General features: G+C 44.7%; 1 protein-coding gene across 2 annotated transcripts in view; it reads left to right on the plus strand.

Moving 5' to 3' along the window:
* Positions 1 to 4,969, plus strand: part of Ndfip1 (Nedd4 family interacting protein 1) — a 45,088-nt gene extending 40,119 nt beyond the window's left edge. The window contains exons 7-8 of one of the 2 annotated variants that reach the window (XM_021150952.3): positions 290 to 395; positions 4,048 to 4,969. In XM_021150952.3, coding sequence (XP_021006611.1) covers positions 290 to 393 — 104 coding nt within the window. In that variant the 3' untranslated portion in view covers positions 394 to 395; positions 4,048 to 4,969. The remainder of the gene's footprint in view (positions 1 to 289; positions 396 to 4,047) is intronic. The other variant, XM_029471854.2, reaches the window with a different exon arrangement.
* The last annotated feature ends 17,065 nt before the right edge of the window (positions 4,970 to 22,034 follow it).

A 22,034-nucleotide genomic window follows, 5' to 3' on the forward strand; every position in this document is an offset into this window, starting at 1 on the left:
CTCCAGATGTAAATGTGTGGTCCCATTTTACATTCCATTTCCTTTTGAGACAAGTTAGATCCTATGCACAGAGTTAGATCCTGTGCACTTGAGATTTTGCCTTCCTATGGAGAATATGCCATTGGATAATTTGATGAAACAGTCCTTTGGAGATGTTGGGGGGAAACTGCCCGTGTTAGTAGGCTTCAGCAGGAAAATGTCACATTCCTGTTACAATGGGGCACGTTCTGGGGAAGGGACTTAATGTAGAAATTAGAAGATCATTCTTGACTTTTCTCTTTTCAATTAGGCTTTCTCCTGTTTCTCAGAGGATTTATCAATTACGCAAAAGTTCGGAAGATGCCAGAAACTTTCTCAAATCTCCCCAGGACCAGAGTTCTCTTTATTTATTAAAGGTATTGGAGGAGGGGTGGGGGGCTGTGTTCCTTTGCTGTTAGGATCATGAGATGTGTTGCAGAGTTTAGAGTGAGACTCTGATGGGGGTACATAAATTGTAAGGAGGCCATTAAAAAAAAGACCTGGCTTTCCCCCTTTTTTATTGGAGGGGTGGTGTCTGCAAAAAACTGTTGATGAGGGCAAAGGGGAAGAAGAGAAGTATTTTGGCAACATACAGGCAAGGGTCTCAGTAGTAATGGGGGCTGGGGGTAGGGCATTGATAGCATGATTGAGCCCATCCGGCCTCCTCCTTCTTCCCTAATCTCACAGAGCCCCAGAACGCCCTGAGGGAAGTCAGCAGGTACGTCAGGAACAGGCCCTCTTGCTTGCACTACTAACAAGCCGACTAAAGTATCCATCTCTTAAAATTAGTCCTTGGACCTTTCTTGCTGCCTGCTTTCAGGTTTATACCCAGATTTTATCACTCTGGTAGAGGTAGCTCAGATCCAAGGGAAGGAGAGAGACCTTTCTTTTACCTAACAGAGCTAAGCCCTGAACTGATTCACACAGTTTTCCTCAGTGGCTAACTCCATCTTTTACCAGCAGCTACTGAAGGGTAAGATAGCTTGAATACTGCAAAGTCCTGACAAGGCAGGCCATGCCTTTGCAGACTTCATTCTTTGTCCTTTGGGCTTTTGGGATTGTGTGTTTGATAAAATAAAACCTTGAGCACCCTTAAAAGCCAGTACAGTTGAAGGCTCAGAAAAGGCCTTGTGATAGCTGTGTGCAGTAGTTGTTACAAACCTTAAATGATAGTAGAACTTACCTTGTGGAAGTTGGCTATGTGTAGGAGAGCTTCAGTCTCCTGAGTTGTAGTGCAGGACAGAACAGACAGCAGCTCAGCTCAGACTTCAGCCTTGCAAACAGAACTATCCTGTAGGAATTTGATAGGAGCTGTGAATTTCCCAGTGTCTTGAGATTACCCCTCTCTCATGTATTGTCTTCATTTTTTTTTTTTTTTTTTTATGTAGAAGGATATTTGACTGGCTTGGGGGTATAGCTCAGTGTACAAGGTTTGACTCCTCCTTGAAAAGGGAAGGGAGGGAAAGGGAGAAGCCAGGAAGGTTTGAGTGTGCTGGAGGATTTCATACTTTGTTCATCTTCTAGTACACAACAAACAGTAGCCAAGACAGGGACTGCATAATGCTGTTTTCCAATGTAGGGATTTGCTGGGATTATGTTCTATAGCTTTGATTTAAAAAAAAAAAATTTGGAATATTTCTGAGTGGTCGACATTGAAAGTCATGAACCTGCTAGGCCATGATTTGTATCACCAGTCTTCAGGACAGTGCTGTGGGAACTGGTCAGGAACTGGTTTGAGCAGGGTTTTCTGTGGTGTGCTTGAAAGGTTGTTGGAAACCTGCACACAAGTAAATGAGTGGCCCTGTCTGAGGACACCAGAGCATTTATTTGCTTTCTGCCCAGCCTTGTGTGGTAGTTGGTATGAAATCACTCAGATGTGCCCAGAAAGTCTTGAGCCCAGGTGAAGGGACTAGGATTTGAAAGCAGTGTTTACAAATTTAATTGCTTCCTTATCAGTTAACTCTCAGAATCCCTTAGAGGGAAATGGTAAGATTCTGTAGGCATGAGTGATCTTTGTTCATTGAAAAAACTAAAACCTCTCTATCCAGATCGACATGTAGAATATTTGCTTTCTTTAGTCAGCAGATATTTTGATTAGAAGATACAGTAAGACCTCATTGTGTGAGCTTCATTGAATCTGACCTTCTTTTGTGGTTAATATTCTTAGTTAAAAGCAAGCTGTATGGCCGGGTGTGGCGGCACACGCCTTTGATCCCAGCACTTGGGAGGCAGAGGCAGGTGGATTTCTGAGTTCGAGGCCAGTCTAGTCTACAGGGTGAGTTCCAGGACAGCCAGGGCTACACAGAGAAACCCTGCCTCGAAAAAACAAAAACAAAAACAAAAAAACAAAAAACAACAACAAAAAAAAGCAAGCTGTATAGGCTTACCTGTGCCAGAAAGACCATAGGTAGGGAATTTCAGAAGTAACTCCATAGAGACTATTGCACTATTGTACCTTTCATTCTGAACTGAACTTAGTGTTTACAGAGAATGTTGGAATAGAGACATCTCTCACCTGGCATGGTGGGAATCAGCCAGGTCTTTGAAGCCAGACCAGTCTACATAGCTCCAGGACAGCCAGGGCTATAGAGAGAGATAGATTCTGTCTAAAAATACAAAACTCAAAGAGTAGAGACTTCTTTAGGCTATCCAAAATGTGGAACACACAAGATGAACTGTGTGTAGAAGTAGTCATAGTGTGTTGGACAGTTTTATGTCAGCTTGACACACGCTAGAGTTGGGGAAAAGGAACCTCAATTGAGAAGATACTCCCTCCACACTGGCTTGTGGGTAACAAAAGCAGCTGTGGAGTGAGCCTTGTAGACTCATCTATGGGGGCTGGAGAGATGGCTCTGCAGTTAAGAGCTCTTGTTGCCCTTGCAGACCCGGTGTTAGTGTCCAGCACTTGATATGGTGCTTACAAGCACCCGGAACTCCAGTTCCAGGGTTCCATTGTCTGGGACTTGTAAGCTTCTTTTGGCACTACAATAAAGAGTTACTAAACCTCCCCCCGTCCCCGTCCCCGTTATTTCCATGAGAATTATAAGTATGTATGTATGTATGTATGTATGGGGCTGGGGATTTGGCTCAGTGATACACATCTGCTTAGCATTCAAGGCCCTGAATTCAGTTCTCAGCACAGGGCAGGGACACATGTAGACACAGACAACATTTTAAAAGTATACTTTTCTGTCATAATACTTTTTAAAAGGTGGTTAGGAATTACATATATTCTGAAAAACATGCTTCCCAGATACCTTGGTTCTTTTTGGTTGGTTGGTTTTGTTTTTTGGTTTTGGTTTTGGTTTTTCAAGACAGGGTTTCTCTGTATAGCCCTGGCTGTCCTGGAACTCACTTTGTAGACCAGGCTGGCCTTGAACTCAGAAATCTGCCTGCCTCTGCCTCCCAAGTGCTGATTCCCAAAAGTTTTTTAAAGATTTATGTATATGAGTTCACTGTAGCTGTCTTCAGACACACCAGAAGAGGGCATCAGATCCCATTATAGATGGTTGTGAGCCACCATGTGGTTGCTAGGAGTTAAACTCAGGACCTCTGGAAGAGTAGTCAGTGCTCTTAACCACTGAGCCATCTCTCCAGCCCCTGACTTGTTTTTTTGAGAGAGCATTACCAAGACTGGAAAGTTAGTCAGGGGTTAAGAGCACTGGCTGCTCCTCCAGAGGATCTGGGTTCCGTTTCCCAGAACCCACATGGTGGTCAAAACCATCTTTAACTCCAGTTCCTGAGTATCCAACGTCCTCTTACGATCTCTGAACGTACATGCAGTGCACAGACATACATGCAGATAAAACACCCATAAACATAAAATAAATCTTTAGAGAGAGCATGCCAGTTATTTTTAGTTGGAGAACGGGCTTGATGTTAAGAACTGAAAATTGACTTTATTGGCTACTATGACATCCATGTATAATAATCTTCAAATTGGGTTGAAATGCCAAATGGGTGTCTCTAAGCCTCTCGTCTTCTTGCTTTTAGCCAACCTAACAGGCTAACTAGAATTTGACTGTTCAGTGTCCTTCTCTGGCAGATGTTTTCTGGCAAAGGCTTCCTGCACTGATGAAGTCCCCTGAGAAGCGAGAGCACCTGCAGGAAGTGAATCACCACCAGAATGGAGGAACAGTCACCTGCTTTAAAAAATAAAGTACTGTTGAAAAAGATCATTTCTCTCTATTTGTTCCTAGGTGTAAAATGTTAATAGTTAATGCAGAATTCTGTAATCATCGAATCATTAGTGGTTAATGTTTGAAAAAGCTCTTGCAATCAAGTCTGTGATGTATTATTAATAATGCCTTATATATTGTTTGTAGTCATTTTAAATAGCATGAGCCATGTCCCTGTAGTCAGTAGGGGGCAGTCTTGCTTTATTCATCCTCCATCTCAAAGACGATTTGAAATTACAGATTAGTTTAAGCTATGTATAAGGCTGGCTGTTTGAAAGGGGTTTTCTCAAAAGCCAAAACTTTGGTTATGACTGCATTTCTGCACATAATCCATATTTCCTGTTCAAATTAATCTAGAAATATGTTTAATTGTACTGTGTGTGAACATCTGGAAGCAAAACCATAGTGCAAAGTTCATTGTAGTGTTACCAAAAAATGTTCTCAATTGGTAAATAAGCATTAATTTTTCATAGTCTACATTCAGAAATTACCTTTTCATTCTGTAGTTCTGTGTAGTTCATATAAAATGGAAAGGGCAAAGACAAGATTCAGATTAAATACTAAATATTATTCTGGAAGCTGGCTAGACTCTCAGAGGGACAGGAACACAGATAGTTTGGAACTTTGAGAGGATCCCTAGCATTCCGTACTCCTTGCTTTCACAACTGTTATAATGTAGAATGATGTGCTTGCTGCCCAAGTGCTAGTTCACTTTGGTTGCTCTATTAAACTGTAAATACAATAGAACATTAATAAATGTCTCTTGTGTAGCACCTTTTACTGTAGATTAGTGTTTCATTTGGGGGCTTACATTGGCTGATTATGAAAACATTTTCTAATCTTACACAGAGTATATTCTAAAAATTAAAACTTTATGTGTCTTAGGGGTTTATTGCTGTGATAACACACCATGACCAAGCCAGGTCTAGTGGTGCACACCTTTAATCCCAGCACTCACAAGACAGAGGCAGGTGAATCTTTGAGTTTAGACCAGCCAGAGCTACACAGAGAAACCTTGTCTCAACACACACACACACACAACCCAAAAAACCCTACCATAATCAAAAGCAGCTTGTAAAGGGTTTATATCTGTTTAGAGTTCCACAACACAGTCCATCACCGAGGGAAGTGCAGGCAGGAACACTCAAGGCAGGCACTGCAGCAGAGGCCGTGGAAGTGTGCCGCTTGTGGTTGGTTTCTCGTGGCTTGCTATCTTACAGTTCCCAGGACCACCTGCCTTCAGTGAACTGGGCCCTCTCACATCTGTTTTGAATCAAGAAGATGCACTACAAGCTTACCCACAAGCCAGTGTGGAGGGAGTATCTTCTCAATTGAGGTTCCTTTTCCCCAAGTCTAGCTTGTGTCAAGCTGACATAAAACTGTCCAACACACTATGACTGCACTTCTGCACACAAGTCACTTCGTAATTCATGAACAGGAACTCAAGTTTCATAGCCCACTCAGTAGGTTCCTACAAATTGTCTCTGCAAATGACCATGGACCAAGATAGGAGGAGCATGGAAATCCTGAGTAAGCTGCTGTGAAGGCCCAGTAGGCTTCATTGTGTCACCACAACAATGGAGAGTCAGCTTGGACCATTGGCCCCTCCCTCCATTCAGCACAGACTGACAGAAGGCTCCTCCCTCATCCCTCTGAGTTGTTATTCCTGTGTGCTTGTTTAGAGACCCATTTGATTTTTCCCATATTCTACTTAGATGAAATACAAAGAAAAAAATGCCACAAGGTTGTCAAACTGTCTAGTAATCCAGCATTAGCATGTGTGATAGTTACACATTTATTTATAAGTGCTCATTTGTCTGCTGCCTGTAAATATCTGTGAACAACATAGGAAGTCTGTCAGGGTGTCAGCATACCCCACACACAAAGGCCCAAGCCTCCTGGAATCGCTTTGTTTTGTTTGTGTGTAAGTTGTGTGATTTTACTTCCTTTGTTAAACATTTTCTTACCTATCTGTTTATGTGTCTGTTTTGATACTGACGGCTCACTGTAGCTTTGGCTGGCCTGAAGCTTACGGTGTCGATCCAGCTGGCTTGAGCTTGTATCTGTCCTCAAGCCTCTGCCTCCTGAGTGCTGGAATGACAGGTGTGTATGACTGCACCTTGCCTAGATTGACATGCCAATAGTTGCAACCAGGTTATTGATTATTATAGTTTTGCGTGTGGGGAGTTTCCTCTAGAGCCCAGGCTGGCTTTGAATTCACAGCCCTCCTGCCCTAGCTTCTTAAAGGTGCCCGCAACCATGCCCAGCTGTGTATTCTTACAGGTTATCATCTCTGAGGTCCTCCTCCACTAAATTATATCAGCAATAGACTTAGGGTTCTAAATGGAAGCAAGTATAAAAAATCAACATAGAGACCATTCAAATCATCTTGCAGAACAGACTTAACTAGGATAAAGGTAGAGATTTGGGAAAAGGTGGAAAGGAGACACTTCGCTGAAGGGTTGGGAATAAACAGGCTTGGTTCAACACCAGGCCTCATGCAGGACCACAGAGCTCTGTCTCTCGTTGCCATTTGAAGTAGGCATGCTGTGTTTCAAGGGCTCTTTATTGTCAGTTTCTTTTTCTAGAAAGCTCTAGGTTGCTTTGTATGGCAATAAAAGGCATTGACAAAACTTCCTCATTAAGAAATAGTAAACACCAGAGTTACATAGTGATACCCTGGGGGGGGTGGGTGGAGGGGGTGGAGACAACAAAACCCAAAAAGAAACAGTAAACAGCGATGGCAAGATGTAGCTTGATCTGTCCCCTCTGCTGGTGTCTAATTGGTCCATTTGCTAGTTGGAAGACTTCACGTTCAGTGAAGATGACTTGGGAAATGAAGGTGTAACAAGAAGCAAAGTACAAAGCACATTCCCATAGATGGTTAGTATGTGGGGCTTTTATTTTGTTTTCCCTATTTTGAAGCCTGTAGAGTATTTGCATCCAGTGCAGTTAATAAGGTGGTTGGCGGGGATCATTTACCAAGCCTGTATTGAGGGACCCCAGTTTTAGTGTCCACTGTGTGCTGTTGCGTGGTAGTTCTCACTTCACACCGACAGGAAGCACTTTGCAACAGGAGGAGTCATAATATTCATAAGCTGTAGAGGGGGAAACACCTTGGGAAAGAAAACGTCCCAAAGGGAAGTGGAAGTTAAGAGGAAAGGAGGAAGAAAAGATGGTTATGAACCTGCCATTTTATCATCCTCATTCTTTGTTGAAGATTATTTATTTATATGTGTGTGCATGTGTGTGTCCCTCTGAGTGTGCTAGTGTGGGGTGCCCATGGAGTCCAAAAGATGATGTCAGGTCCCTTAGAGGCATTGGTGATTGTGAACTGCTCCATGTGCATGCTGGGATTCGAATTCAGGTCCTCTTGATTGAGCAGAGTACTTTTTTTGTTATTTTGTCTTTTTTTTTTTCCCCCAGAGCTGAGGGCCAAACCTAGGGCCTTGCGCTTGCTAGGCAAGCGCTCTACCACTGAGCTAAATACCCAACCCCAAGCAGAGCACTTTTTTTGGTTTTTCAAGACAGGGTTTCTCTGTATAGCCCTGGCTGTCCTGGAACTCACTTTGTAGACCAGGCTGGCCTCAAACTCAGAAATCCACCACCTCTGCCTCCTGAGCGCTGGGATTAAAGGCGTGCGCCTTGAGCAGAGCACTTTTTTTTTTTTTTTTTAAGATTTATTTATTATATGTAAGTACACTGTAGCTGTCTTCAGACACTCCAGAAGAGGGCGCCAGATCTCTTTACGGATGGTTGTGAGCCACCATGTGGTTGCTGGGATTTGAACTCTGGACCTTCGGAAGAGCAGTTGGGTGCTCTTACCCACTGAGCCATCTCACCAGCCCCGAGCAGAGCACTTTTAACTGCTGAGCCAGCTCTCCAGCCTTACTTTTGTTTTGTTTGAGACAAGATTGCCGTTGCCCTGCTTGGCTAGAATTTATTACATGGCCTAGGGGGGCTTCAAACTCAACAGTGATCTTGCCTCAGCCTCTCAAGTGGCAGGAGTTTGCCAGCACACCCAACTTCATTCCTATTCCAGCAAGAGGCTGTATCACCAGCAACTGCATGCCTGTGAAAGCTCTGGTTTTGTGTAAGAGGTGGTCTCTTTTTCCACGGTGGTCTCCCTGTTGATAAGATTTTAAGCACACCATCTACTGTACAGTGTTTTTGTTTGGTTTCATCTTTTGAAGCAGGGTCTCACCTTGTAGCCCAGGCTACATAGACTAGGCTGCCTATTGTGCACCACTGAGCCTCCTGCATAGTGTTTTTAATTTTTTTTTTTTTTTTGTGGTTTTTCGAGACAGGGTTTCTCTGTGTAGCTCTGGCTGTCCTGGAACTCACTTTGTAGACCAGGCTGGCCTCGAACTCAGAAATCCGCCTGCCTCTGCCTCCCGAGTGCTGGGATTAAAGGCGTGCGCCACCACGCCCGGCTCTGCATAGTGTTTTAATCCCCTCATGTATCCTTGTCACAATTTGCCACTTGAAGGCTACAAGTATTGTTGAGAGGTTCTAGTTTAATTTGATCCCAAATCTTAAAAAAGACTGTTTTGTTTTCATTTCTTCTTTCTCCAAAAGCATTCTTCTTTGAGTTTAAATCCATCATTTGCAAAGTAGTGGGGATAGGAGGGTAGACTACCTGGACAGGTAGCTGGGCATATCTCCAATACAGTCCTACAACCACCACCCCTCCCCCACCAGCAGCAAAAAAGACACATTAGGCTGAAGAGATGGCTCAGTGGGCTTAGCACTTGCTGTTCGGGACCCTTGTAAAGTCAGATGCAATAATGGGTGTCTGTGACCCCAGTGCTTCTATAGGAAGATGGCCAGAGACAGGAACATCCCTCCATCCTCTCAGGGCTGATTAGCCTGACATACTTAGTGGGAAAAAAACAAGAGACCTGCCTGACTGAAGGTAGACATCAGGAAGCATAAAACCTGAAGGTTCCTCTAATCTCCACACGTGTACTCTATAGCATAAATGCACCAGCACACACATGCATGCAAGTATACACACACAGGAATAAGCAAGAATAAACATTTTAAAACAAGGGAAATCGGAGAGATGGCTCAGTAGTTAGGAGTACATGTTGCAGCCTGGCGGTGGTGGCGCACACTTTGAATCCCAGCACACCGGAGGCAGAGGCAAGGGGATCTCTGAGTTTGAGGCCAGCCTGGTCTACAGAGTGAGTTCCAGGTCAACCAGGGTTACACAGAGAAACGATGTCTCAAAAAACAATAAATAAACAAGAGTATGTGTTGCTTTTTCAGAGGACCTGAATTTGATTACCAGTCCCCACATGGCAGCTCACAATTGACTAACTCCAGTTCTGGAGTGTCTGATGGCCTCTTCTAACCTCCATGGAGTTCTGAACACGCATGATGCCCATAAACTCATGCAGGCACACATGCATACATAAATAAATAAACATTTTATAAAAAAAACAAAAGCATGAGCTGGAGAGACAACTCAGGTTAAGACCACTTGCACAACCATGAGGACCAGAATTCAGCATCTACAAAATGAGCCCTGAGTCTAGCAGAAACCTGTAGCCCCAGCATCGAGGAAGGATTGCTAGGCTTGCTGGCTTTCAGACTAGCTGAGGGAAAAAAAATAATAATAATAAAAATGGGCCCCAGGTTGAGGAAGAGACTCTGCCTCAAAGGAATAGGAGTGTTCCATATTTACACAGACAAATGTTTTTTAAAAAGACAAACTACTCTCGGGAGGCAGAGGCAGGCGGATTTCTGAGTTCGAGGCCAGCATGGTCTACAGAGTGAGTTCCAGAACAGCCAGTGCTATACAGAGAAACCCTGTCTCGAAAAACCAAAAAAAAAAAAAAAAAAAAAAGACAAACTACTAAAGTTACAATATAAATCTAAGATGTGCTCTTGTTTATTGGATTTTGAGATGGCCTCCCCACTTAACTCTGGTCTTAAAATTGGCCCCAAAGTCAGAGATCCACCTGTCTCTGCCTCTCAAGTGCTGGGAATAAAGGCGTGCGCCACCTCGCCTGGCTTTATTATCTTTTAACGGTGTGCGTGTGTGTGTGTGTGTGTGTGTGTGTGTGTGTGTGTGTGTTGCTCTGTGTGGTGGTTCAGGTGCCCGTGGAGCTGCAGTCACAGGCAGTTGAGAGCAGCCTGACTCAGATAATAAGAACTAAACTCAGTCCTCTGCCCTGTGAACCACTGAGTCCTCTCTCCAGCCCTCAATGTAAATCTCTTAAGTGCAGAGTATTGTGAAGGAAGAGGGGTGTCCTTTGTCTGCACAAAAAGAGGGGTTTGTGCAGACATTTGCTCCAGTTGCAAGTTGGGATGGGAGCTGTGTGAAATCCACACCATCCAGCTTGCTTTGCATATTGTTCCTGCTTCTCCAAAGGCAGTTAATTAAAATCACCTACGGGCTGCGGTCCAGCGCCGTGGTAGAGCATGTGCTTGCTGTTTGCGGAGCCTGGCGACCACTATTCAGCACCACAAGCAGCAGCCCTGTCATTTATGTGGGAAATGAAAAGATATCTCCCATCTGTTAGTGATCATGTGTTGATAGATATCCAAACTGAGAAAAGCGGTTTCCTTGAAATCTTAGAAGATGTGTCCTGGAGGTCTAGGAAGAAGCAGTGTTCATTGTTTTTCTTTAGTTGTCTGATGTATTTGTTAATTTTATCATTGCTGTGACCAAAAGGAAGAAGGATTTCCTTTGGCTTGGAGCTTAAGAAGGGAGACTTGGAAATGTGGAGGGAGGGGAAGGTGGGGCAGTAGGAGCAGCTTGGCCCCCTGCTTTTTCTGTGTTTCCCTTTAGTATCGAGTCCAGTACCCAGCCCATGCCAGGGTGCCTGCCACCCTCATTCAAAATGAACCTGTTCTGGAAATGACCTCACAGGCATAGCCAAAGGTGTGGCTGCTAGGTGATTTCTGAATCCAGCCAAGGTGACAATGAAGATTAACTGTCACATCTGAAGAGTGATACAGCCTGGTGGGGTGCAGTGGAACAAAACCTAATGGAAATAAATAAATCAATAAGTAAATCCTTGACACAGCATTGTTAGCAAAAGCAGAATCCAGATGTCACCTTCTGGTTACGAAGTGCTGCTCTGGTGAATCTCTTGAGTTTGAGACCAGCCTGGTCTATATAGCAAGTTCCAGGCCAGCCAGGACTACACAGTAATACTCTGTGGAAAAAAAAAAGAAAAGAAAAGGGAAAAGGGAAAAGGGAAAAGGAAAGCAGCCTGGGCTGAATGAAGCTTGCAGTTGAGTTTGCATTTGTGTCCCTTCTAAGCACTGCTTCTGTGTGTGCAGTCTTCCAGAGCCATGAAAAGAAGACTGATTACCATAGCCAGCCCATCACCCTTGATTACCATCCCCATCACCCCTTGGCAATGCAGTCCGCTCTTGTTGATTGTCAACACAAGTCACCCTCGAGGAAGCATCCCAATTTATTTGCACGTATACAGAGGGTATACAGAAAATGTAATAAATAGAAACAGAAGCATGCTAGATCCTCCTCTGTTCTGAATGATCCAAGGATAAAGCAACCGAAGCCTTTGCAAGACCTCAGAGGTCTCAAGGTTTATATGGGCCCGTGTCAGTGACAGATGAAACAGAAAGTCCAACAGATGTACTGTCTGCTAGCCTGCGCTTTCCTTAACGAGACCTTCTGTGAGTATAGTCCTAAATCATCTGGCAGAAGGGAAAAGAGCAAATGAATCAAGCTTTAGCAAATTACATGGGGTCAGCTTGTTCCTGTTGGCTGCTTTATTTTGTAGAGATCCACTAATTCAGAAAGGTTCAGTCTGCCCAGGATTTTTTGGGTTTGTGTGAGAAGTGTATGTGTGTGGAGGTTAGGGGACTAGGGAGTTTCTGTGGGATCCAGGGACTTAAAAGTCTGGTCATGAGGTTTCCAGGATAAGCACATTTACTCAGTGGGCCATCTCACCTCTCACCAGCCCTTTATTCTGAACTCTTAACATAAGGAAACAGAGAAAATCACTGTCTAGAGCTTAGCCTCTGCAAACATTTGTTGATTCTGAAGAATGTTATTGGGTACCATTCCTTAATGTACCTTTAGGATCCTACCCCTAAGGGACTGTAGGTTGAGAAGATAAAGATGCTGGCAAGGGAGAAAGGACTGGGGAGTGGGAGGAATGTAAGGTGGAGCAGATGGACACCTTCTGTTCTTTGTCCCACTGTGGTCACCCAGACCGTCCGTGTGCACTGCTAGCTGATTGCAGAAGCCCCCTGACTCCATAAAAGGGAGTCAGCAGAAGTTAAAAGAAAGACTAAGGATTCTGAAAAGTCCTGAGTAAGGTCGTTTTTCTTTACATATGCTTCTGTCTCCCAAGAAGAGGCTGGGTACCTACCGAGAGGTTCTCCTTGGCTGCTGCTGCAGTACTACCCTGAGAATGTGACGAATTAAATTCACCAGACTGCAGTTTAAAGTTAAATAAACAAAACAAAAACAGAAAACCCCCAAAAGTCTAATGTGCTTTATGGTGGTATTTTCACACAAAGTGACTCACTGCTAGAAGTATATTGGCCATTTTAACAGGCAATCTGATCTTTGCGATGGAGACACTGAAACTCTCAGGACAGACATTGTACTTGGACGAATGACTGGGTTTGTGCCTTGGTGCTAATCTCAGGCTCTCATTGGGTGCTTGTTTTCAAGTTAATGCCTGATTCACCTAAAAACAGCATATGAAAGCCTGTAAGTAAGAACATATCAAGTTTAATAGCAGGCTGTGGGTATTTTTACTGTCTTTTATGTATCAGTGAGTATTTTACTAGAAGGAAAGGTAAATAAATGTTTTGCAGAAAATCCTTGGCGTAAGCACCGGTAGCTGTTATTTTTTTAACCCGGATGGCAGAGCATTTACATACTTAGTTTATTAGTGACTTTCCCATAAAAGTTTTAGGAACCAGGACCAGACAGAGGTCAAACGTTTATCCAAGTCAGCTCCCTGGAGCACTTCTTGGGTGACATCAGACAGCAGAAAGAGAAGCTAAGAAATGTTACCTACGTTTTCAGACTCCAAGTCACTGGGGCATCCTCTCCGAGTGTGGTCTTGATCCCCCCATCAGAAACAACACAAATGAGATTTGGGTCTTGTGTTGGCAATGGACAAACTGTAAATTTTTTTGTTTAGATTTATTTTTATTTGTGAGTGTCTGCGTCCCTGAGTTGTGTGTATGCCATGTGAGTACAGGTGCCCATGAGGCCAGAAGGTCCCCTGGAGCTGGAGTTTCAGGTGGTTGTGAGCAGCTGGGCATGGGCAGAGGGAAACAGCCCAGGACTGGCGTCCTAAGCCTTCCAACTAGCTATAGAGGGAAGCTGTTAGCCTAGGGCTCGACTCTCTCCCTTAGCCTAGCTCATTTGCTTGCCCTACCTGCACTTTGGCGTTCCTGTGTGTGTGTGTGTGTGTGTGTGTGCTAACATGTTTTCTCCAGGCTTTAGTTATTTGTTTTTCTGTTGAGAGAGGGTCCCGTGGAGCCTAGTCTGGCTTCCAACTCACCAAGTGGCAGAGGATGGCTTGCTCCCACATTTCTCAGAGTTACAGGCACAGGGCACCACCCTGAGGTTATGAGGTCTGGGATATTGAACCCAGGCCTTTGTGTGCTGCTCCACCTGAGCTCCATCCTCAGCACCAAGGCTGCAGAGATGGAGCAATGAAGAGCACCTACTGCCCTTGCAGAAGACCACAGTTCAGTCCCTAGCACCACGCACGTCATGTGGCTCACAGCCTGTAACTCCAACTCCACGGGATCCTGCATCTTCTCTAGCCTCCATGGGCATCTGCATCTGCATATGTCCATGCAGAGACATGTATCTGGAGAAAAATATAAAAAGAAGATAAAGTAAGCTAAGCTGCCCTGCACACAATACTCCCCTCTGCAGCGCTCCAGCCAGCACCCACATTAAATCCAGGGGCGGGACACTAAAGCCTCAACCTGTCATTCAACCTGGGGCATTGGTTTTCTTCTCAAGACTGGGTAGTTGCATACCCGACTCTCATTTCCTCATTCCTGCAGTCCTCACAGTGGTTATTAGGCCATCCCCGACTAATCAAGCCGTTCTTTCCCTCCCAGATCCCCGCAGCCCCGATGAGCATATGTGGTGCACTGCTTTTCTCGTAATGCCTGCAAGTATTTGTGTCAAAGCTCATGTGCGTATTCAGTTGATCCTCGGAGATTAGTAGGAAAGGAATTGTTTTGCATTCTTTCCCACCAGGCGAGCAAAGTCCTTGCTCCCCCAGCAAAGAATTTTCAACACTCAATCCCATCAACACACTATAAATTCAACAGGCACTCATTTGCTGAGTAACACAGGCAGAAACTGTAGCTCCCCTCCTAGGCCATTTGTATTACATGACCAGATCAGATCCGTCATAGACGATCTTGGTTGGGTGTAGGTCTCCAACCGTACAGTGTCCAAGAGACGAGGTTTCTCTGTTGGTCAGAAATTTGCATCAGATGACACCATGTAAATAAAGCATTAAACCTTTGGTAACTAGATGATGACCGTCATAGGTGCTTGTCACAGTAACAGGTGACTTTTCTTATTTACCATGTTCTCAGCACCCTGTTTAATTCTTCGTGGGCCTTATTTAATCACTGCAGTGCTCAAACTCCGGGCCTCGTACATGGTAAGCAAGTGCTCTGCCACTGAACTATACTCCCGGCCCCGTGCTCTGCCATTAAACTATACTCCGGGCCCCATGCTCTGCCTCTGCCACTGAACTATACTCCCGGCCCCGTGCTCTGCCATTAAACTATACTCCGGGCCCCATGCTCTGCCACTGAACTATACTCCTGGCCTGTGCTCTGCCACTGAACTATACTCAGGGCCCCGTCTGGGCCATTCTTAGAAGCTCCCCAGTTTGTTTTGTTTTAACTTTAATTTTTTTATTATTATTGTGTGTGTGTGTGTGTTTGGTGTGTATGCATGTGTATGTGAATGAGGTATGTGTGTATGAGATGTATATGTTTGATACGTGTAGGGAGATTGCATGCTACAGCCCAAGTATGGAGGTCGGAGGACAAATCTGTAGTGTTGCCTCTCTCCTTCCATCTGTATGTGGGTTTGGGGTATTGAACAGGCTTGCATCTTCAGGTGACAGTGCCCTGTGCTGAGCCATCATCCCGCCAGGTGTTTGTTTTGCCGACAGTGTTTCTCATCAACCCGGAGCTTACCAAGTAGGCTAGGCTGGGCAGCCAGCAAGCCCCAGGAATCTGCCCATCTCTCCCTCCCTGTGTTGTGGTTACAAATGTGTGTCACCATTTACTTGGACTTTGAGGCTCAAACTCAGACCTCATGCCTGAAGGTGCTTCATTCACTACCTAACGGTTTTATGTCTCAAACGCCACTCTTGCTAATGTGTTCAAGGGAGATGTTGTGTGATGAACACACGGTCTTCAAGCCACGGAGAACTCTCCAGTCTTCACCGTAGAGAAGATGGAAGCTGTTGAAATGATTCAGATAGACAGAAATGTTTGGAGGAACAAATTCGCTCACGTTAGAGGGCTTGTGGTAGTTATTAGTCTCCTGCAAGTTTCTTTGATTGTATTGTTTTTGTTTCTGCCTTTTTTCCTCAAGGCAGGGTCTCTGTATTTAGTCCTGGCTGTCCTGGAACTCACTATGTAGACCAGGCTGGGCTCAGATTCACAGAAACCCTCCTGCCGCTGATTCCCAAGTGTTGGAATCAAACACATGCAATACCACACACCTGGCTAAATGGGACTTTTTTTTTAATTAGGTATTTTCCTCGTTTACATTTTCAATGCTATCCCAAAAGTCCCCCATACCCACCCCCCCAATCCCCTACCCACCCACTCCCCCTTTTTGGCCCTGGCATTCCCCTGTACTGGGGCATATAAAGTTTGCAAGTCCAATGGGCCTCTCTTTGCAGTGATGGCCGACTAGGCCATCTTTTGATACATATGCAGCTAGAGACAAGAGCTCCGGGGTACTGGTTAGTTCATATTGTTGTTCCACCTATAGGGTTGCAGTTCCCTTTAGCTCCTTGGGTAATTTCTCTAGCTCCTCCATTGGGGGCCGTGTGATCCATCCAATAGCTGACTGTGATCCAGAAGATGTCCCAACCGGTAAGAAGGACACATGCTCCACTATGTTCATAGCAGCCTTATTTATAATAGCCAGAAGCTGGAAAGAACCCAGATGCCCCTCAACAGAGGAATGGATACAGAAAATGTGGTACATTTATACAATGGAGTACTACTTAGCTATTAAAAAAATGAATTTATGAAATTCCTAGCCAAATGGATGGACCTGGAGGGCATCATCCTGAGTGAGGTAACCCAATCACAAAGGAACTGGCACAATATGTACTCACTGATAAGTGGATATTAGCCCAGAAACTTAGGATACCCAAGATATAAGATACAATTTGCTAAACGCATGAAATTCAAGAAGAACAAAGACCAAAGTGTGGACACTTTTCCCCTTCTTAGAATTGGGAACAAAACACCCATGGAAGGAGTTATAGAGACAAAATTTGGAGCTGTGACGAAAGGATGGACCATCTAGAGACTGCCATACCCAGGGATCCATCCCATAATCAGCTTCCAAACGCTGACACCATTGCATACACTAGCAAGATTTTGCTGAAAGGACCCAGATATAGCTGTCTCTTGTGAGACTATGCCGGGGCCTAGCAAACACTGAAGTGGATGGACTTTTTTTTAAGCCAATATTTAAGTGAAGATCTACAGCAAAAATGGAAGGTACCAATCTACAGCCTCTTTATCTATCTCACATATCTTCTGTCAGTTTCAGTTCCCAGCCCTGTGCTTCTTAGACTTGAACTTGGTGTGGATGGCCTGGGTCTGGTGAGGCTGCAGCTGTAACTCCATCTTAATCAGCAGGTTCCCAGGGAAGCACAGATTGCCCAGGATGCCACAGTCAAACTCTGGTCCACAGTGATACTCAGGAAAGATTCACATGGGACACAGCTGTACAGAGCTCTAAGTACTCAGCAGTTATGGAAAACCAAAACCAAAAACCTCACAAACCCTGTCTGAGGTATTCTGTCTTCAAAGGAGTGTTTCTAGGCTTGCTCCTGACTTCCTTTTGGGAATACAGGACCTAAGAGCAGGTAAACTCATCAGGTCCCAACACATTCCCATCACACATGGGAAATGACAAAAGGGTAGACCCAGCCCATCAGCATCTCCTTCAACTAGCCCAGGCTTTTCCTATAGATTGGAGAGTCTCCTGAATTCACCAGTCCCTTCAGAGCATGGGCAGGCTGCACTCTACTGATATAGAGCCAACACAACAGACTTTCTACCCTCAGAGATGCAAGATGACATGGCCCGGGTTAGGTAAGAGGCCACCAGGGCAACTGGAGTCTGATCAGGAGTGCATCTACGGGGCAAGGTGACTCTAAGCCATAGGAGTGTGGAAGTGGACAGAGATAGCCCCTTTTCACCAGATTGGCAGTATCCTAGAGTAGGTTAAAGGTTTTACAAGGGGCTAGAGGATTGTGAGTTCTGAGACGGGAAACACTTGCAGATGTCTCTGCATATTTCTCAGGAACAATCCTTTGGCAGGGTTGGTCCTGGGCCACATGGATTAAATCTTCCTGGACAGTTAATTATCCTCAGAGCAAGGGGGGGGGGCGGGAATGAGTGGTCTATTTTAGAAATGAATTCTGTGAGGTCAGGTCTGCTGTAGCTCCAGCTTTCAAGAGGCTAAGGCAGGAGGATCTCTGTGAGTTTGAGGCCAGCTTGGACTACACAATCCTGTCTTGAAAAGGCAAAACAAGCCCAAGCAGTGGTGACCCACGCCTTTAATCCCAGCACTTGGGAGGCAGAGGCAGGCACAGCTCTGAGTTTGAGGCCAGCCTGGTCTACAAACAGCCAAGGCTACACAGAGAAACCTTCGGTCTCGAAAAACCAAAATCAAATCAAATCCAACCAAACCAAACCTAAAAAAACAAAACACACACACACACATGCATACACACACACACCGGTGTGATAGGTCACCAGGTAAAGGTAATGTTGCCAAACCTGACAACTCGAATTCAAGACCTGGGATCCAGGGGTGGAAGGAAAGAAGCAATTCTCAGGAATTGTCCTCTGACCCCCACATGTCTACCCTGCCCACTGGAGCATGTGTGCACACACACAAAATAAACAAAATTAATTTTTTAAAATAAAAAGTTCTTTAAAAAATAAATAAATAAAAACTTCCTAAAACAAAAAACAAAAATAAAAACAAAAACAAACAGTTCTTTGCGTTTATATTAAAGTTAGGTTTTTTTTTTTTAGATTTATTTGTTTTATTTTTATGTGTTAGATGTTTGCCTGTCTGCATGTAAGTGTACCTTGTACATGCCTGGCATCTGCAGAGGTCAGAACAGGGCATGGGATCCCTGAGCACTGGAGTTCCAGATGGCTGTGAACCACTGTGTAGGTGCTGGGAACTGAACCCTGGTCGTCTGCAAGAGCAATGAGTGCTCTTAACTGCTAAGGCACCTCAGAAGCACCTGTCCTCAGCCCTGTGACTAAATCCAAGGACAGTATTAGTTAGGTTTTTACTCCTAACTGCCTCTTCTTTCCAAGCCCTTGCTATATATGCCTGTTGCTGCTAATTACATATAAATGCTATCTCACTAAATTATCACAACAATCGTCTAGGGTAGAGATTTTAAGTTCTATTTTACTGATGAAGAAGCTGAAGCCTAAAGAGTTGTGACTCAGCTGAAATCCCAGTACTCAGGAGACAGAGACAGAAGGATCAGAATTGAAGGTCAGCTTCAGCTATATAGAGTCTGAGGCCAGCCTGGGGTACATGAGATCTTGCAGGGAGGCGGGGGATTGGGGGGGGCAGTTGTATTTGCCTTGGGTCATGGAACAAGGTAGATAGCTGTCTAGGATCTGAAGCTTTTGTGGTACATTTCTTTGGGTTTGGTTTGGTTGGGTTGGGTTGGGTTTGGCTTGGTTGGGTTTGAGACAGGGGTCTTGCCAGTCTACCCCTGTGATGGTTTGTATATGCTTGGCCCAGGGAGTGGCACTATTTGGAGGTGTGGCCTTGTTGAAGTAGTATGTATCAATGTGGGTGTGGGCTTAAGACTCACCCTAAGTGCCTGGAAGTCAGTCTTCCACTAGCAGCCTTTGGATGAAGACATAGAACTCTCAGCTCCTCCTGCACCATGCCTGCCTGGATACTGCCCTGCTCCCACCTTGATGATGATGGACTGAGCCTCTGAACCTGTAAGCCAGCCCCAGTTAAATGTTGTCCTTTATAAGACTTGCCTCGCGGGGCGTGGTGGCATACACCTTTAATCCCAGCACTCGGGAGGCAGAGGCAGGTGGATTTCTGAGTTCGAGGCCAGCCTGGTCTACAGAGTGAGTTCTAGGACAGCCAGGGCTATACAGAGAAACCCTGTCTCAAAAAAACAAAAAAAGAAGAAGAAGAAGAAGAAGAAGAAGAAGAAGAAGAAGAAGAAGAAGAAGAAGAAGAAGAAGAAGAAGAAGAAGAAGAAGACAGAAGACTTGCCTCGGTCATGGTGTCTGTTCACAGCAGTAAAACCCTAACTAAGACAACCCCCAAACTCTCAATCCTTTTGCCAAAGCTTCCTTGGTGCCAGGATGTCAGGCATGTGCTACAATACCCAACTCATCATCATTACTTTAATGACACATCAGGACAAAAACAATTATCATCATCATTATTATTAGAATAACAATAATTCTAGAAACAACCACAACCTGGGTGTTCTAAATCCACAGCTCTTGGGATGAGGCCTAGTGCTGATTAGGAAGATTTGTTGGAATTCTCAAGAGTTAATATTTAGACAAAGTCGTGTTATAGCTAGAATGATGCCGATGTCTCCAATGAGGTTGTATAGAATTGTGTGGAGAGCTGCAGTATTTGTGTCTGCATAGTCCTACTACCATCCAATGGGGAGAAATGATATAATTCCTACTCCTTTTCATCTAATAAATAGTTGAAATAAGTTATTAGCTGAGGTTAAAATGAGTATAGTAATTTCATGTACGCTGTTAAATTACCTAGCTGGCACACAGTGGGGAGAATGTCTGTTTCCTGAACTTTGTGCTACTTGTAGGTCATTATACCATTAGCTTATTATTTAAATTATCTAATTAGATTGGTCATTACTCAGCCTCAACCTAAATAATATCCATGAAGTAGCCACTGAGGCGAACCATTAACATGAGAACATCCTTTAGCGCACCAGCACAGTGTTACTGTAATGGCATGAAAACATCCTGTGGCATGCCATCACTGTGTCTGGTATCACCTGTGAGAGCATCCTTTGGCACTCCAGCACCGTGCTGGTTTTACCCTGTGTCAACAGCCTCTAGCACGCCAGCGTTGTGTTGGTATTAGCCTTGGAGAAATGGGGCAAGTTATAAAGGCTGCATGTGTCGGTATTGCAGCACAGATGAGGGCAAATTATGATCACATTCATACCCACCACAAGCAGTACCTCCTCCTCCTCCTCCTCCTCAGAAGTAGATTGGGCTGTGCTAGAGATGCTCAGAACCTCACCAGTGCCTGGGTTGACCCCCACAAAGGTGCCTCTTCTGAGGGAAACTATGCCTGTGTTTCTCGGGACATGCTTAAATTACTTTAATGACACATCAGGACAAAAACAATTATCATCATCATTATTATTAGAATAACAATAATTCCAGAAACAACCACAATAATAATAATGTAATAATAATCCAGTAACAGGCAAGAAAAGCTCTGTGCTTTAGCTGTGTGCTCTCTTCTAGGGAAATTGCTGGATCCTGAGGGGTAGGGGTGGGGTGATGGACAGTATCTTGCCAGGGGTGGAATGCAGAAAAAAAAGGGGTACCCACCTAGAATAAAGGGAACCTCTGGCTAAATTTCACCTGTTCCCACTTCCATTCTTACCAGGTAGTCCTTCCTAAGTCCTATCCCAATTAAGGCAAAAGCTAAAGGGAAACTTGAGTCCTGTTATCTGAAGTTGTGTGCACATCTAACCTGCCCGGTTGTCTTTCATACAAACAGGGAGAGGATAATTTCTAATTCCCTGCCTTCACTGTTACTCCAAAATGTACAAAGGCCCTCCATGACTTTCTCCTCACAGTGACAATAATAACCAAAGGAAGCCACTTCAAGGAGGAAAGATGGGTTTCAGCTCACACTGACAGTTCTGGGGACCCAGAAGGCATCTTTAGAGGCCGCCATGGGGCTGATTCTTGGGGCAGCTCTCAGGCCAGAACCTGAAGTTGATGTCATCTGCAAGACCCACTCCCAGCATCCCTTACAGCAAGTTAGGTTAAAGCCCTAGGCGTTGTACAACCTCTCCCATAGAGGCCGCCAGCTGGGGATCTCATGTCAAACATGAGTCTACAGGCCATATTCTTCATCAAAATGGTAATGATGATTACAGGCCACCACCCCCAACACTCAAACCAAGTTGCATTTTACATGTTAAGCTTTGGGGTCTTGAGCCTTAAAAGACTTTACGTGGCAAGCTGAATAAAGGACAACATACGTGCAGTGTGAGGAACGGGCCCCTTGAAACCCAGAGAACTCCGGAATGGAAAGAAAGAGCTTTCTGAAGACCAGCTGGTAGTCAGAGCTCTCTGGCCAGGCATAGCAGACGATGGCATTTGTCTGCGCTATAGCTACCTGTCTCCTGGTCAATCCCAAGGCTGGCCATTGCCCAGCCATAGGACTTGGGTTACTTTTTCAGTGCTAAGATAGGACATAAATCTACAAAGAAAGAAGAGATGATTAAGAAGAGAGGTGGGTTAGGAGGGATTGAAGTTTGCTTTTGGACCTGGCTGGCATTTAGCTTTCTGACTGTACTAGTC

The sequence above is a fragment of the Mus caroli genome, unplaced genomic scaffold (assembly GCF_978045245.1).
Source record: "Mus caroli unplaced genomic scaffold, Mus_caroli_1 scaffold_19, whole genome shotgun sequence".
NCBI lineage: Eukaryota > Metazoa > Chordata > Mammalia > Rodentia > Muridae > Mus > Mus caroli.